This window comes from Euphorbia lathyris, chromosome 1 (genome assembly GCF_963576675.1).
Source record: "Euphorbia lathyris chromosome 1, ddEupLath1.1, whole genome shotgun sequence".
NCBI lineage: Eukaryota > Viridiplantae > Streptophyta > Magnoliopsida > Malpighiales > Euphorbiaceae > Euphorbia > Euphorbia lathyris.
In genome coordinates, this window is record NC_088910.1 from 125,784,906 (window position 1) to 125,800,073 (window position 15,168).

Sequence of the window (15,168 nt, forward strand, 5' to 3'; positions counted from 1 at the left end):
GCAAATTAATTGAGGGAATATAATGCTTTTTATTGATTTTTTATTATCTAAATTTGGTTTAAAACCGAATTAATTCTGTTCGGTTATATTTCATTTTGCATGCTACCTGTTGTGGTGCCAATCTTAATATTTTGGGTACTATATTATTTGATTTTTTCGGTTCGGTTAGGAAACTTCAAATATAGGATAAGATTGTAGTAACACTAACATAAGAAATGAGAAGAAAAAGATGAATAAAGTATATAGCTTTCATTGGTTTAGGAGAAGAGGAAATAAGAATTAGATAGAAGCTAATAAGTATTTAAAAAGCTAAAGGAAAGCTAATAAAAACAATGCAATGATTATTACTCTTGACTATTTATATCGATTCATACTGTAACATTTAACTTATGCCACTTCATCATTCTGTGTTGTTTTCTTCTTTCCAGAATAAACTTGAGATATCTTAGGTTTTGAGTCCACTATTGGTAGCAGTAGCACTTCTTTATTAATACTCTCTCCTTATGGCTGTTGTGGTAATAGACGATTAGAGACACTACTTTCAATTTGAACGACCTCACCATCAAAATCCTTGCCAAAAATATATGATGACTTGACTATATTTATTGCCCCTTGAGATTTATCAAGAAAATTGTCTACCTCATATATCTGACATATGTCAAACTTTGTCTTCGATTGATGATTCCTTTGTGTAAATTGCTTCTCGTGAAATCGTTCGTTTAGACATGTAAAATTAGAAGGGAGAGATTTATCTGCTACCAAGACTCAGGATGGGATGACTGTAGTTCATCGTTGCCGCTCTTTGGATTGTCTGAACAAGACTCAGGATGGGATGACTTATAGGGGAAGTCCTCTCCAAATTTCTTTCCTAGGTGCTTCACCCAATCTATCATGAAAGCTTTGAACTCATCATGTTTAACTTTCTCTGCCTCAATTGAACTTTTGATGTCTTGCACATCAATTTGTAAATCATGAACATTATTCTTCAAGTCTTGAATCCGTGTCTCGTGAACATCCAAACAGGTTTGTGTTTAGGTACATGTTTCCATTGTTGGATGAGTTCTTCACCTTTAACGGATCCAGCAGGTCAGACTGATGATGGGAACTTGAAATTTAGGGTAAGATTATAGTAACAGCACGATAAGAAATGAGAAGAAAAAGATGAATAAACTAGATAACTAGTATTGATTTAAGAAAAAAGGAAATAAGAACTAGATAGAATACAATATGCTAGCTAGCACCTTTCAGTGAACTCTTTCCTCACTCACTAAGAGCCAAAATAGAATTAAATCGTCTCCCGTATTACCTATTCGCTATAGGTATTTATACAAGAAGTAAAGAGCTAAGGGAAAAATAATAAAAGAAAACACAATTAATCATATATATATATTCACATTGTAATATCTAACTTATGCCACCCCACCATTACATGCTGTCTTATTCCTTCTAGAATAAACCTGAGATATCTTAAGCTTTGGGCCCACTATTGATGGCGGTAGCAACAGTGAGAAGTGCTACCTAACAGTAAGATAAGAAATAAGAAGAAAAAGATGAATAAACTAGATAACTTGTGTTGATTTAGGAAAAAAGGAAATAAGAACTAGATAGAACACAAGATGCTACCTAACACCTCATAGAGAACTCTTCCCTCTCTCACTAGGAGCCAAGATAGAATAATAAATTTTCTCCCTTATTAGCTATTAGCTATAAGCATTTATACAAGAGGTAAAGAGATAAGGGAAAACTAATAAAAGCAAATACAATTAATCCTATTGATTATGACTATGATTATTGACTGACTATTGACTACTTATATCTACTCACACTGTAACACCTAACTTATGCCACCTCCCATTATGTGTTGCTCTTTTCCTTTTAGAATAAACCTGAGATATCTTAGGTTTTGGGCCCTCTGTTTGTGACAGTAGTACTTCTTTCTAAGATACATACTCATATACCTACTCATATAAATAGAAAAACTTGATATGCATACTCATATAAATAGGAAAGCTTGTTGGCCTTTCTTTTCACAGATGCTTGACCTAGATCTAGACCTAGGGATTTTATTGCAAGCACCGTGTGTTTGGAGGACTCCCAATACAAAATACTTTATGTTTTTATTCGGATCTTGATAGCACCCGATGCTTGTAATAAAATCCTTGTCATAAAATCCTCGAAACCCGACCAATGACAAATTGACGCATCCCAGGTGTTGCTGATGTGTCAATCTTTCATTGGCAATGTGTCAATCTTTCGGTGGCAGGGTTATGTGGAGCGGAATCATTGTAGAATTTCTCTAGGATTAATATATCATTTGCCTCTTGAACTTGTTCAAAAAGCTTGATTGACCCCTGAACTTTAAAAATGTCCTGATAGCTCTCTGTCAACTAATTTAAAGTGTCCCCCTACAACTTGCTTAAAATGAATCAATTAAACAATCGATTGCAAGAAAGTAAGCTGCATGCGTGAAGTGTGTTGCAAACATCTTGAAATGCTATTTTATAATTCATATATTAGATTAGAACATATTAAAAATGAACTTCTTACTTGCTCAACTCTAAAACATTTCCTCTCTGATATTATAATCTCATGCCCTGACCTTAATTAATAATAATAGGATTCGACCCTACAGTGGTAAAATCCTGACCAGTCCAGACTCTTCTTTGTTTCAACTGCTCCTATGCACGCAGACGATAAGACCGTTTTACTTTTCCAAAGCGTGTGAAACACACCTGCCATGTGCATTTTTTTTGTCACTGAGTGATCAATTGATTGAATTATAAGCAAGTTGAGGGGGGCTATTGTGATATTTTAAACAAGTTGATGGGCCATCGGGATACTTTAAAAGTTCAGAGGGCTAATCAAGCTTTTTAAACAAGTACAACAGACCAATAACGTATTACGCCATTTCTCTATTATCTAATACATTATATGGGAGTTAGGGCTGTAATCGAGCTGGACTGAGCCGTGCTTTTACCTGCTCATGTTTGGATCGTTAGAAAATTGACAAGGTCGAACTCAACATTTTGTTTGTGAGCTACTCACGAGCTGTTCACGGCCTTTGTTTGCGAGCAGCTTATTGATTCAGTTCATGAATTTTCTCCCGAACAACTCATTAATTATGTTCATTAATTATATTGATTTGAAATTTCTTAACACAAAACTAAATTGTTTTAAAATCTACAAAATTAAGGTTTACACAGAACTAAATTGTTTTAGATTTTTCCATTTATAGAAATATTATTATTGAAAAAATAACCAAACCAAGCTTGGTTAGGAGCATGTTCATGATCATTAAAATCGAACTTGCTCATAAAGCTTTCAAGAACCTATATTTGAGGCTGCTTGCGAGCTTTCAAGCCGAGTTTCGTCGTACTTAAGCTCGATTTGTTTATAAATCAAGCCGAATATGATCGAGCTTTTATCGAACCAAATACCGAGTTGCTAATGAATTTGAATATAATTTATGGGATGTGGATAAAAAAGATTAGGTTATTATTTCATTAAATTGTTTAATGGATTTTTTTTATTGATTTGGATTTTAATAGCATAATAATGTGAAGCTTAATGATTTTTATGTCAAACAATGAAGTTTAAGTGTCATAACTTAAAAAAAAAAAGGATATAGTTTAGAGTTATGGGTTTATTTTATTTTATAATCTATGTTTCATTTAAGAATTTTTCTTCAAGGTTATATATGAATATAACTTAATACAGATAAAATGAATAATGAGTTATAACAAAGTTTGATATTCTCAATTAACTATTTTTTTTTGTTTTTTATAATTTGTTTGGTTTTTCGGTTTGTGATCTAGCTTAAGCGACTTGAGACTTTTAACCACTCAAACCAAACTTAATTGGTAATTAACTGTTTTCTTACCTATGAACTTTACGAATGTGATTATAATTGATTGATGTTTCGTACATCAAATTGATCGATTACCAAAAAACCGAAAAAATCAGGGAAAGGAAAAGAATCAAAAGTGAAGAAGGCATCTCAAAGCGTCGCCATTGGCGAGTAGAGCAAAAGCTTCATTTATCTTCTCAAATGGAAGTTCATGCGTTATGAAGGGCTCAAGATTCACAACCTGTGAAACATAAATAACAAATTAAAAGAATGAAAAACAAACATATATACTATATAGTTTGAGATGAAGTTGAATAACTCACCCCGTTCATGCAATCTCGGGCAAGATTAGGCAAATCGGTCTTCCCTTTGACGTTTCCGAATATCGTTCCGGTGATGCTCCGACCATCAAACAATTCCATTGGATGCAGAGGTATCAAATTCGGACTCGAATATATTCCTACTAACACCGTCTTTCCCCAACCCTTTCATTCAAAAGTTCGCACATATTTAGATTTTAGTAATCGTCACTTCTATTATTAGAAAAGAGATAAGAAAGTCCGATTGTACCTATTAGACATAAATAAGTATATCTATAGATACGTTAGAGGTAAATTTATACAATAAGAAGTAAAAGTGATATTTGAATTTACATCATGTGTTGACAAGAAGGCTTCTCGTAGAACATCCGGCTTCCCTATGCATTCAATGCTGTAATCTACGCCTCCATTAGAGATCTCTCTAATTCTCTGTAAATTCATTAATTTCATAGATTAGTTAAATTAAATTAAAAACCATATTTTGGTTAATTTATTTGATTAATTTCTTTTTAACAAATTCGTGTATTTTGATTTAACGTTAGTTAATCCAATTATTAATCAAACTGATTAATTGGATTTACTTAAAAATAATAGTCAGATATTTGTAATTTTTAGATATTGTGTATTTGATCGATAAAATTGTGAGATATATCTATTAATTCTGACAGAATGTTTCTAATAATTTACCCTTAACTCTTCGTTAATTTTTGCGTTATCATCCACATCGGTTGTAATCCTCTTAATTTATGTTGAGTCCATTAACGAAGAATAAAAAATATACCTAACAACTAGTTTGTAACTATATAAATTATTTAAATGTTACACTGATTGTAAATTAATTAAGGCCAAATCGAAATACACAAACTTATTAAGAAATTTAGGTAAATTCACTACGGGCTCGTTTGGTTTGCAGAATAGAAAGAGAATAGAATATATGGTTTGCAGAATAGGAAGAGAATAGAATAGTTATTTCTAGAAAATAGTAATTTCCATATTTAGTTTAATTTTTTAATGAAATAGTTATTCTATGGAATTCCTATTTCTTATTTTCATGGAATAACTATTTTTCAATTTAGCTAAGGAATAACTATTCCTAATATTATATTTTTGTAATTTATAAAATTATACTTCATTCAATCCTCAATGTTCTCTCTAGCCAATTTCTCAAATCCTATAAATTTTGATGAATCCATAATTTATATCATAAAAAAGGTGAAAAATGGGAAAAACGTTAAAAAATGTAAAAATACGAAAAATGTGAAAATGTTACAAAACACGAGAATATGAAAAAAACACGAAAAACATGAAAACGTGAACAAACGCGAAAAACACGAAAATGCAAAAAAAAAGAAAAAGTAAACACACGTAAAACACAAAACAGGAATAACACAAAAAAGTGACAACGTGAAAAATATGAAAAACACGAAAACGTGACAAAATATGAAAAGCATAAAAAAGCGAAAAATGCTAAAACATAAAAACGTGACAATACGTGAAAAACGCGATAAACATGAAAACGTGAAAAATGCAAACAAAACACGAAAACTTAAAAAAACACGAAAATGTGAAAAAATATGAAAAACATGAATAACACGAAACAGTAACAAAATGCGAAAAATACAAAAACGTGAAAAAACGGAAAAACCAAAAAACTAAAACTTGAAAACACGAAAAAATGTAAAAAAAATATAATAACGTGAATAACACAAAAACGTGAACAATACGAAAAACAAGAAAACACGAAAAAAGTAAAAAAAATGCCAAAAAAAATGAAAATATGAAAAAAACATTATAAACTCATTTTTCACATTTTAGTGTTTTTCGATTTTTTCATGCTTTTCGCTTTTTATTTTCAAATTTTTCGTGTTTTTCCACTTTTTTTCATGTTTTTAATATTTTTTTTACTTTTCGCGATTTTCGTATTTTTCCACTTTTTGTATTTTTCGCGTTTTTGTGTTTTTAAAAGAATTTCATGTTTTTTTTGCATTTTTTCATATTTTTATTCAGGTTTTCGTGTTTTTAACGTTTTTTATATTTTCGTGTTTTCCACATGTTTTCATATTTTTTGTGTTTTTTTTGCATTTTTTTTGTTTTCATGGGGTTTTGCTACATTTTTTTTTCTATTTTTGCGTTTTCACAGCTTTCCATGTCTTTACATTTTTTTTATTGTTGCACTTTTTTTTTTTGTGATTTTTCATGTGTTGCATGTTTTTTTTGTGTTAACTCGTTTATATGTTTTTCTTGTTTTCACCCTTTCTACTTTTATTTCGTTTTTTCTTTGGTTTTTGTGTTTTTAATGTTTTTTTTTTCGTTTTTACATTTTATGTTTTTACTGTTTTCTACCTCTCTTTTTTGTGTTTTTACAATTTTTCCGTTTTTAATGTTTTTATTATTTTTTCATTTTAATGTTTTTTTCCATGTTTTTTCAGTCTTTTATGTTTCCCATTTTTCTGTTCTTTTTATATATTTTTAAAAATAATATATATTAAATATTTAAACAATTATAATTATAAAAATCTGTAATCCCTAAAAACCAAATTAAAAAAAACAATTTATAATTATAATTAAAATTTTAAAAGAAAAAAAGAAATTACATTTTCAAATGTTGTTTTTAGAATAAAAATATTATATATTTCATTCTATTTTATTCCACCAACCAAACAAATGAATAATTATTTCTAATGAATTTCTATTCCATTCTTTACTATTATTTTCCTTTAGAATAGTCAATTTATTCCATTCCGCGAATCAAACGACATCTAAAAGTTTTAGAATACTTATTGAGTACATACACATACTCCCTTAATTATAGGAAACGCGATATTTTTTTTATTATACCCTAAATAATTCTAATGAATTATTTTATCAATATATTTTTAAGGAGTAATACGCATTGGTGGTATTTTCTTTTATATAATTTGTCCAATTTTTCGATTTGAGACTCATCGACACATTTGAGTAGTATTTTTTTCCTTCAAAAATACGGATGCAAAAATATGTAATTTGATAGTTAAATTAAGGAATCTAATTACCTCATGAACCGGCTTTAACCCATCCTTTGGATTTACAAATTCTGTCATTCCAATTGCTCTGCCTTCACCAGAAAAGAAAAACATTATGTTAATTTCCCATATAATTAAGATTAAATATAAAAACCAAATACGTATCCCAATTTAAGAGACAATCCATTAGCCACTCTAACTCTCTAAACCTGATCTAACACGTCTTTTATTTTTCTTCAATCGGAGAAAATATTGACCCATTGGGGACCACTCGCCTTTTGATTGACTCTTCTTATACAATGTGACTTTTCCTTTTATAAAAACTTGTAATTTGACTTTTCGGGATGGTATTTTAAAGTGCGTATGTGTTTAGAGAGACTAATACAAAATGTCTTAAGGGGTAAATTTTTTTTGAAGGGGAAGGCCAAAAGTCAACTTAAAGCTGAGCGATCAAAATCTTTTTCGATTGATGAAAAATAAGGAGAGTATTATGTTCCTTTTAAAAAGTTGGAATGACTAATGGGTTGTTCCTTAAGTTTGGAAGGCAAAGTAACCAAAATAGACAACTTTAATCGGTTGGACAGACGGATCCTGCTTACCTATATTTACAATTTTAAGCTTAATATAAAAATAGACAAAATTAGACCTATCTGAATAGAACCGAGCAAGACTGAGACTGGACATAGATTAGGAATGCGACCATGTAGGATCATGGTTAAAAGGGATCCAACAATTTTTTACTATATTTGTATATTATTATTATTTTTATTATAAATGTATTTATAATATATATTCATGTTTAAAATGGAACTACATAATATGATATTTTACCTAAATGCTTCGAATTTCTATTTTAAACTCTTAAGTGTAATTGTTTTTATTATCAAAGGTCTCTTATCTCTTATTTCGCCTGAGAACTATAAAATGCCAGAACTGTCCCTCAAATCGAGTCTAATATATATATTTTGGATAAATTACATTCATGACCACTGAACTTTATCAATTTTCATGGTATGACAATGAATTTCAAAATTTAACATAGAAACCACTGAACTTTACACTTTTTGGTTACACCTGTGACCAACTAAACTTTAACTAATCTCTCAAAATAACCTTTAAAGACCTTAAAATGAAAATATTCAATAATTAAAGCCGTTCAGAACGACAGTTACCACGAAACCACATTTTATTTTCCAAAATCATAATTTTGTGAGCTTTCTCTCTCTAAAAACATACTTATCTCTCCTCTAATCAATATCCAAATAACTTCAAAATGAAAACTTTCAAGAATTAAGTTGTTTAAAATATCATTAGTTTTTAGAATGTTTTTATTTTCATACCGTCAACCGTAATTTTAAGGTGTTAATTGAAGTTTAATGGAGTGTAAAATATAATAACTTTTAAAATGTTATATTACATTTTAAAGTTGAATTACCATACCATGAAAATGGGTAAAATTCAGTACTTATGGTTAAAAAGATGTTGCACTATAGATGCAAGCTTGAGCTAGTAGTAGGATGAACATGTCTAGTAAGTATGCATACCTTTGGGAAATTTGTTTGGATTGGTGTCTACTCCAATTATCTTGGATGCTCCTCTAACACGTGCTCCTTCACCAGCCTGTGCTTTTCAACTTTTAATTACATTATCCTATCCTATGCTATGCTCACTGACAGCTTTTCTTTGTAACAAATTCACTAAAATGCAGAGTTTATAATAATTAATCAAGCATAGTAATATGAGATTTATCTCGACTTTTACGGTCTAAATCTTTTTTTTTATGGCAGTTTAATCATAATTTATTTTATATAACTAGTTGTCATAAATAATATACAAATGAAAGGGTTTTTAAGGGCTAATTACTAATCTAGCTTATCTGAATGGGCACGTTAACATATTTGACCCATTTTGCTTCCATCTCATCAAATTAGACACTTTTATCCACTTTGTATAAGAATACCCTTATTTCAATTCACATTCTTTCTCAGACTTTCAACGTCTTGTTTGTCATCCCAAACCGACGAAAAGACGGTGGTTTATAAAGAGAAGAGATTATATTTCGTTCAACCTTTGAAGAATTAGTGTATGCGGAGAGGATTAGGATGGAAAATTCAAAAAATAAGGACCGATTATTATTTAAGACTCCTGTCAACAATTGAATGTTGTTCTTATAATGAATCGATTCTCCTAATAAAATCCCCCGTTTGAAGATATGAATTTAAATGAATGTATCTATTTATTAAATTTATGTATTCTCCTTTATTTTATCTTCAAAACAGAATTAACTTGAAATGAACACTTTTCTTTTGCATTATTCGGTGATGAAGGCCGAGGATGCAATAAATCTCGAATATCCTTTTTTTCCACCATGTATCATTCAATAACAAAAATGATGCTATCTATAATAGGGCGGTTACTTTTGTTTTTAATACGATAATATGATTTATAAAAACTAATTTTTTGACACGATAATATAATTTATAAAAAGTAATTTATTTAATAAGATTTTTATTTCTATTATATTTATATCGTAATATTGTGATATGATTATTTGATTTGACACTCAATCTCATATAGGTTCCAGTATTGCCCCCAATTATATTTCAATCATACTGAAAATTTAATTGAGCTCAACTCATTGGAGACAAATAATATATATAGACGAAAATGACAAAAATAATAATACAAAAACAAAATACAAAAAAAAAAAAAAAAACAGAATGATATAAAGTTTAAATTTGCACCTATTATTTATTTGAGAAATATATATTTACTCCTAGTTACAAAATAATGTAATTTTACCTTTAGTCATACTTAACATGAAATTAGAATAACACAATTTATTGTTATTTAATTCATTATTTAATTATCATATTATATCTTTTAAATATCAATTATATCTAACATATTTATTATGTTATTAAAATAGTTATAAATATTCTACCAAAAGGTCAATATCAAAATTTTTCATATACAAATTAATCATGAAAAAAAACCTAAAATATGTATTCTGTTATAAAAATAGTTATAAACGATCTACTAAAATATAGAAAACTAATTCATTTTATCAATAAATTTGTTGGAAGATCCAATATGATAGTCGAATGACTATCATATCAATCCGTTCAAGTTTTCTATTAGTAGAAGAAAACTAATCTTGTTTGACAATGTAAAGAGTAAAATTACACTATCCATACGTTAAGAATAAATCTGTACTTTCTGAAAACAATAGTAAAAAAGTTGGATAGAGGAAGAAAAAAACAAACCGCAAGGCCTAAAGCGCCCAAACCGAAAACAGCAACAGTTGAACCAGGCTGCACATTAGCAACATTCCAAGCAGCTCCAACTCCTTCATCATTTTCACATTATTTGTTGCATCAAAATCACATTTGTTTTGAATAATTCCTTAGTAATTTGTTAGCTAAAACCTGCTTAAATTGTGTGAACTTATCTTTTCATTCATAATTATTGAATGCTCAACAAATATCTTATTTTACTTAATTGTGTGACTTGAATTACTTTGAAATAGTAGAGCATAAAAATAATTGACACTAATAATTTTGTCACGAATGTGTTCAACCGGGAAATTGTTAATGATAGACTAATTAATGTTAATACTGAATGATTAGAGATTGTAGAGAAAAAAAAAAGGAAATTTGTCCCCTAAGAGGGCATATATATCTCCAATATTTTTTTTTTGAATCAAAGGGGCATTCTGAGAAGTGAACTCGGAACCTCTCACACCCAAAGCGAGAAGCATACCACTAGACCAAATGCCCAATGATATATATATCTCCAATATTAAAAAAATAAATACCTTTGATATAAAAAATAATAACTTTTATTTGATAAAATTAAAAATTAAGTGCTAAAAAAAATAAGTGTTGAAAGTATTAAATGATATAAGTATTTGATAAATACAAATAAAAAAAATCTTGAATACAAAAATATTAATTAATAATATTGAACTTAAAAATTTAAATTAAATATTTTAGCTTATTAAAATAAATGATTTTTTAAACTCATTGGATAACTTAAGTAGTTAAAAAGTTACGTTATCAAACCAATTTAAAAGAAATAAGAGATGGATTTCTTAAATTAAGTGAATTTTTTATTTATCAAATGGGACAATTTATTTTTGTCCCCTAACAGTGCAAATATTTCTCTACTATAAGAAACAGTAAATTTTTATTCTTATTTTTTTTTTTTTAATGTGGGGCAATTTTGAATACAAATAGTGACAAAGTTAGTCTTTAATTGCTTAGAATACAAAAATAAAACTAATTCATACAAGTTGAGTTTTGTTTTGTTTTTTTTTTTTTTTTTGAAGATGGAGGTAGAGATGAATTCAGATAGACATGTAGGTTTGAGCATCTACTGGTCACCGAAAAATCCTAAATTTTTTTTATGTATACGAGGTTTTAATTTTTTTTTATATAAAAACACTATAAGATTATCAATTTAACATTTATAAATTATAAGAGACCACCACAAACACTTGATTCATAATAGAATGCGGGGGTAGTTAAATGCAACCGTCCTTTTCGACGGCCGGAGATGCATTACGCCATGTTAGTGCCTCCTGTCTTTATTTTCAAGTTTAGATAAAAGTCTCGTTTTATGAGTTCCATTCAATGTACTGTTATTTACCTGTAGAGACGCCACAGCTAAGCAAGCTCATCTGTTTGAGGGGAGAATCAGAAGGAATCTTAACAACACAAGCAGAGTCAAGAACTGAATATTCAGTGAAAGTAGATGTATTCAAGAAATGAAAAATGGGTTGTCCTCCATCTTTCCTCCTAAATCTGCACTTTCCATCATTTTCCATCACACTTTTGAATGGATTTACTCTGAACTTTCCACACAAATTAGTAACCTCACTTTTGCAATATATACAATCTCCACATTCTCCATTAAAAATTGGAATCACATGATCTCCTTCTTTCACAACCCCAACTCCTTCTCCCACACTCTCCACAATTCTGCAAATCCAAATATTAGTATATGGATAAATTAGATTAATTAGTTTATCTTAAGTAGTCGCGGCGTAGCTAAGAAAGAGGATCCGGAGGTGCAATTGCAGCATCCCCGAGTGCCCATTGGAATTACTCTTTTTAGAGGAGTTCCAGTGGCCAGAGGTGCAAGAGAGAGACAGATTCAGAGGGTGCAGTACCCACCGGTCGTTGAAAAATGGCAATAACTCCGTAGGACCGTACAGAGTTATAGATTTTTTTCCGGCAAAAGCATCTAAAAAATGTATTCTATTAGCGGTAGGTGCAAGAGATCGTGCGCACTCCCTTTTCTCCCAGGACAAATCTAGTGATGGATTCAGGATTCAGTGATAAGGATGTTTATGGTGGTTTCTAGTGATTTATAGATGTTAATTTAAAATTTTTCAGTGTTTTTTATATAAAAAAATAAAGCTTCATACACAGTTATAGAATTTTCAGCATTTTCCAGCAACCAATAGATGTTCAAGCCTCCCTAGCTCTTCTGAGATCCGTCCATGTAGAACCACAGAAGTGCATATTGGAGTTTTAAGCATTCACTAGTTGATGAAAAATGATAGAAAAACTGCATAGAATTGTGTATGGAGTGTTTTTAATTTTTTCCTTTAAAAACGCCAAAAATATACCAATATCACTCCAAACACCTCTGTCTATCAGTGAATTCTGAATCCGTCCCTGCACTCTCCTCCATTGATCTTATGTGAACTAATTTAGTTATGAACATCTTACCCCACAGCTTCATGCCCCAGAATTCTTGGGAATGCTCGCTGAGCTTCATTCTTTAAAGAAAAACAAGAAAAGTCAAGAAAACTGAAACCGAAAGGGAAAACAAAAAAGAAAATGGATACCAGAAAATGTTATTTTTAGACAAACAAAACTAAAAAAGTGAGTTAGAAAAACGAAAACAGACGTAAAACTCAGAAACGCTACTGAAGACGAGTTTGCATTTACCTCCCCTTGCCAAGCACTGACATCAGTATGACAGATAGAGGTGTAAAGAATCTTGATTCTGACTTCCATTTTCTGCGGAGGATCAACTAGAATCTTTTCCAAGACTAACGGTTGTTTTGGAGCCTCAACAACAGCAGCTTTATTTGAAGAAAAACAAAAGTAACTTTTCATCATTACATAAGTTTTTGTAAAAGTTTTTGATTTTTCTGTCTGAATCTTACCATTACAAGTGATGATCTTTCCTGCTGTTTCTCTTGGATTGAACAAACTTTGGTCATGCATTTCTCTTTTGGCATATTGAATTGCAGATTTTGATGAGTTTAAAATGGAAAAGGATTTGGTAAATAAATTTCTAGATTTGAGTAGAAACAAAGCCATTATTTAGAGAGATTGAGCATGTGACTTCTGATAAGAGTTTGTACAGAAAGAGGGACAGACATTTGGATGTGTTTTATAGGGGATAAGGTAAAAGTTAGGACGCAACGTTTATGTGAGTATTTGTTTGTTAGGTAGTGTTGATGTGGACCTCAATCATCAAATAACCTTTCTATTCAAATAAGGGTACATTTAGAGTATATTTTACTATTTATTTGATATATATAGCTATATGTGATAAAACAGATAAACGCAAGCCATATAAGTATTAACCTAATTTAAATGATATAATTTAGGATAATTCCAAAAATAACACGTGTTTTCGCTGATTTGCAGATGTGTCAGTGTTTTTTTGTTTGTGTGTGCAAAAAGTGGACTGGGGTCCTCACCCGTTTGCAAAACCAAGGAATTTTAAGTTTTCAATGCTAATTTGACCGTTGATGATATCAAAATGGAAAATTTTAAGAATTGATGATATTCTATCGACTTAAATTTTTCAACTTTTTAGTTTTGAGGTCATTTAAGTGTTGTTTAGTTAGGAGAGAGAGGGAGAGTTAAAGTTGGGGTTTAGTGTCATATAGACAATTGTTGTAGGATATAAACTATTTGTGAATGAATTGTTCATTGTCGTTTGTTTTATAAGATATAACAAGTTTAACTATATAAATGCATTAATCTTTTATCAGAACTAATTAAGTTAAATAAAAGAAATCCCAAGTTTATTTAAGTGATCATAAAGTGTTCATACAAGCATAAAGTGAGATTGAACTTTATAATAAACCAATAAACTTAAAACAACCCCAAGTTAAGTAATATGTTTATGGGATTAACATAGTGCTGTTAAGACTTGCACGTAATAATATTTTCTGTTGTAAAAAGATAGCTGATCTCACAAACTTTAGATATGAAGATATCTAGACAGTTACATGGATTTGGTGAATGAGGGGGCCATTGGTTCGCACATGGATAACATAATGGAATCAAGAAAGGGAAACAAGGAGAAAGAAATGGAATGACCCTAAATCCCCTTGTCTGTTTGTTTCAGTTCCACAAAGGGAATGATATTCATCTGATTCCCTTTGTGGCTATTTGGTTCAAATGAGCTAATAAACTAAAATTGTGTTTTTAACAACAATTTCCATACATTCATGTGTCTGTATAATAAATTAATCACATGTAAATATAATAATTAAAATCAATTACTTTAACCATTAAAATCAAAAGATGATGTAACTGAAATAAAATTAATCGTAAAAAATGCATAAACATTCTATTTTTAAGAGAAAATAATAATTTAAAAATAATTAAAAATAAATACTAAAACTGATTAATATGAAAAAGAAAAAAAAATTTGGTCAAAATTATTTTTAGGGCAAAAAAGTAAAAATAAATAAGTATAAGGATCAAAAGTGAAATTAGTATAGGGATAAAAAATATAAATAAATAAGTATAGTGATCAAAATAAAAATAAAAAAAAGTAAAATTTAGTTAAAAATATTTTTTAAGGAAAAAAATTAAAAATATATAAGTAAAGGATCAAAAGTGAAATTAACCCAAGGATAAAAGAAGTAAAAGTAGATAAATATATCAACTAAAATAAAAATTAAAATTAAAATAGAGACTAAAGTAGAATTTTACAAGGAGGGTAAATTTTCAAGTTAGTA

At 29.5% G+C, this 15,168-nt stretch overlaps 1 protein-coding gene across 1 annotated transcript; it reads right to left on the reverse strand.

The window, feature by feature from the left end:
- Positions 1-3,857: 3,857 nt before the first annotated feature.
- On the reverse strand, positions 3,858-13,572 carry LOC136210924 (alcohol dehydrogenase-like 3). The gene is made up of 10 exons (XM_066002391.1): positions 13,351-13,572; positions 13,130-13,266; positions 12,908-12,957; positions 11,820-12,151; positions 10,436-10,518; positions 8,714-8,789; positions 7,200-7,261; positions 4,501-4,596; positions 4,171-4,332; positions 3,858-4,088 (listed from the first exon to the last, which is right to left on the reverse strand). Exons 1-10 carry the CDS (start codon positions 13,505-13,507, stop codon positions 3,978-3,980), a joined length of 1,266 nt encoding a protein of 421 aa, XP_065858463.1. The 5' UTR covers positions 13,508-13,572; the 3' UTR covers positions 3,858-3,977.
- Between the last annotated feature and the right edge of the window lie 1,596 nt (positions 13,573-15,168).

Coding starts and splice junctions, on each gene's coding strand:
- LOC136210924 (XM_066002391.1), bottom strand. CDS start 13,507: ATGGCTTTGTTTCTACTCAAATCTAGAAATTTATTTACCAAATCCTTT. Junction 8,790..10,435: donor TGGGCGCTTTAGGCCTTGCG/GTTTGTTTTTTT, acceptor TGAAAAGCACAG/GCTGGTGAAGGAGCACGTGT. Junction 4,089..4,170: donor CCCGAGATTGCATGAACGGG/GTGAGTTATTCA, acceptor TATGTTTCACAG/GTTGTGAATCTTGAGCCCTT.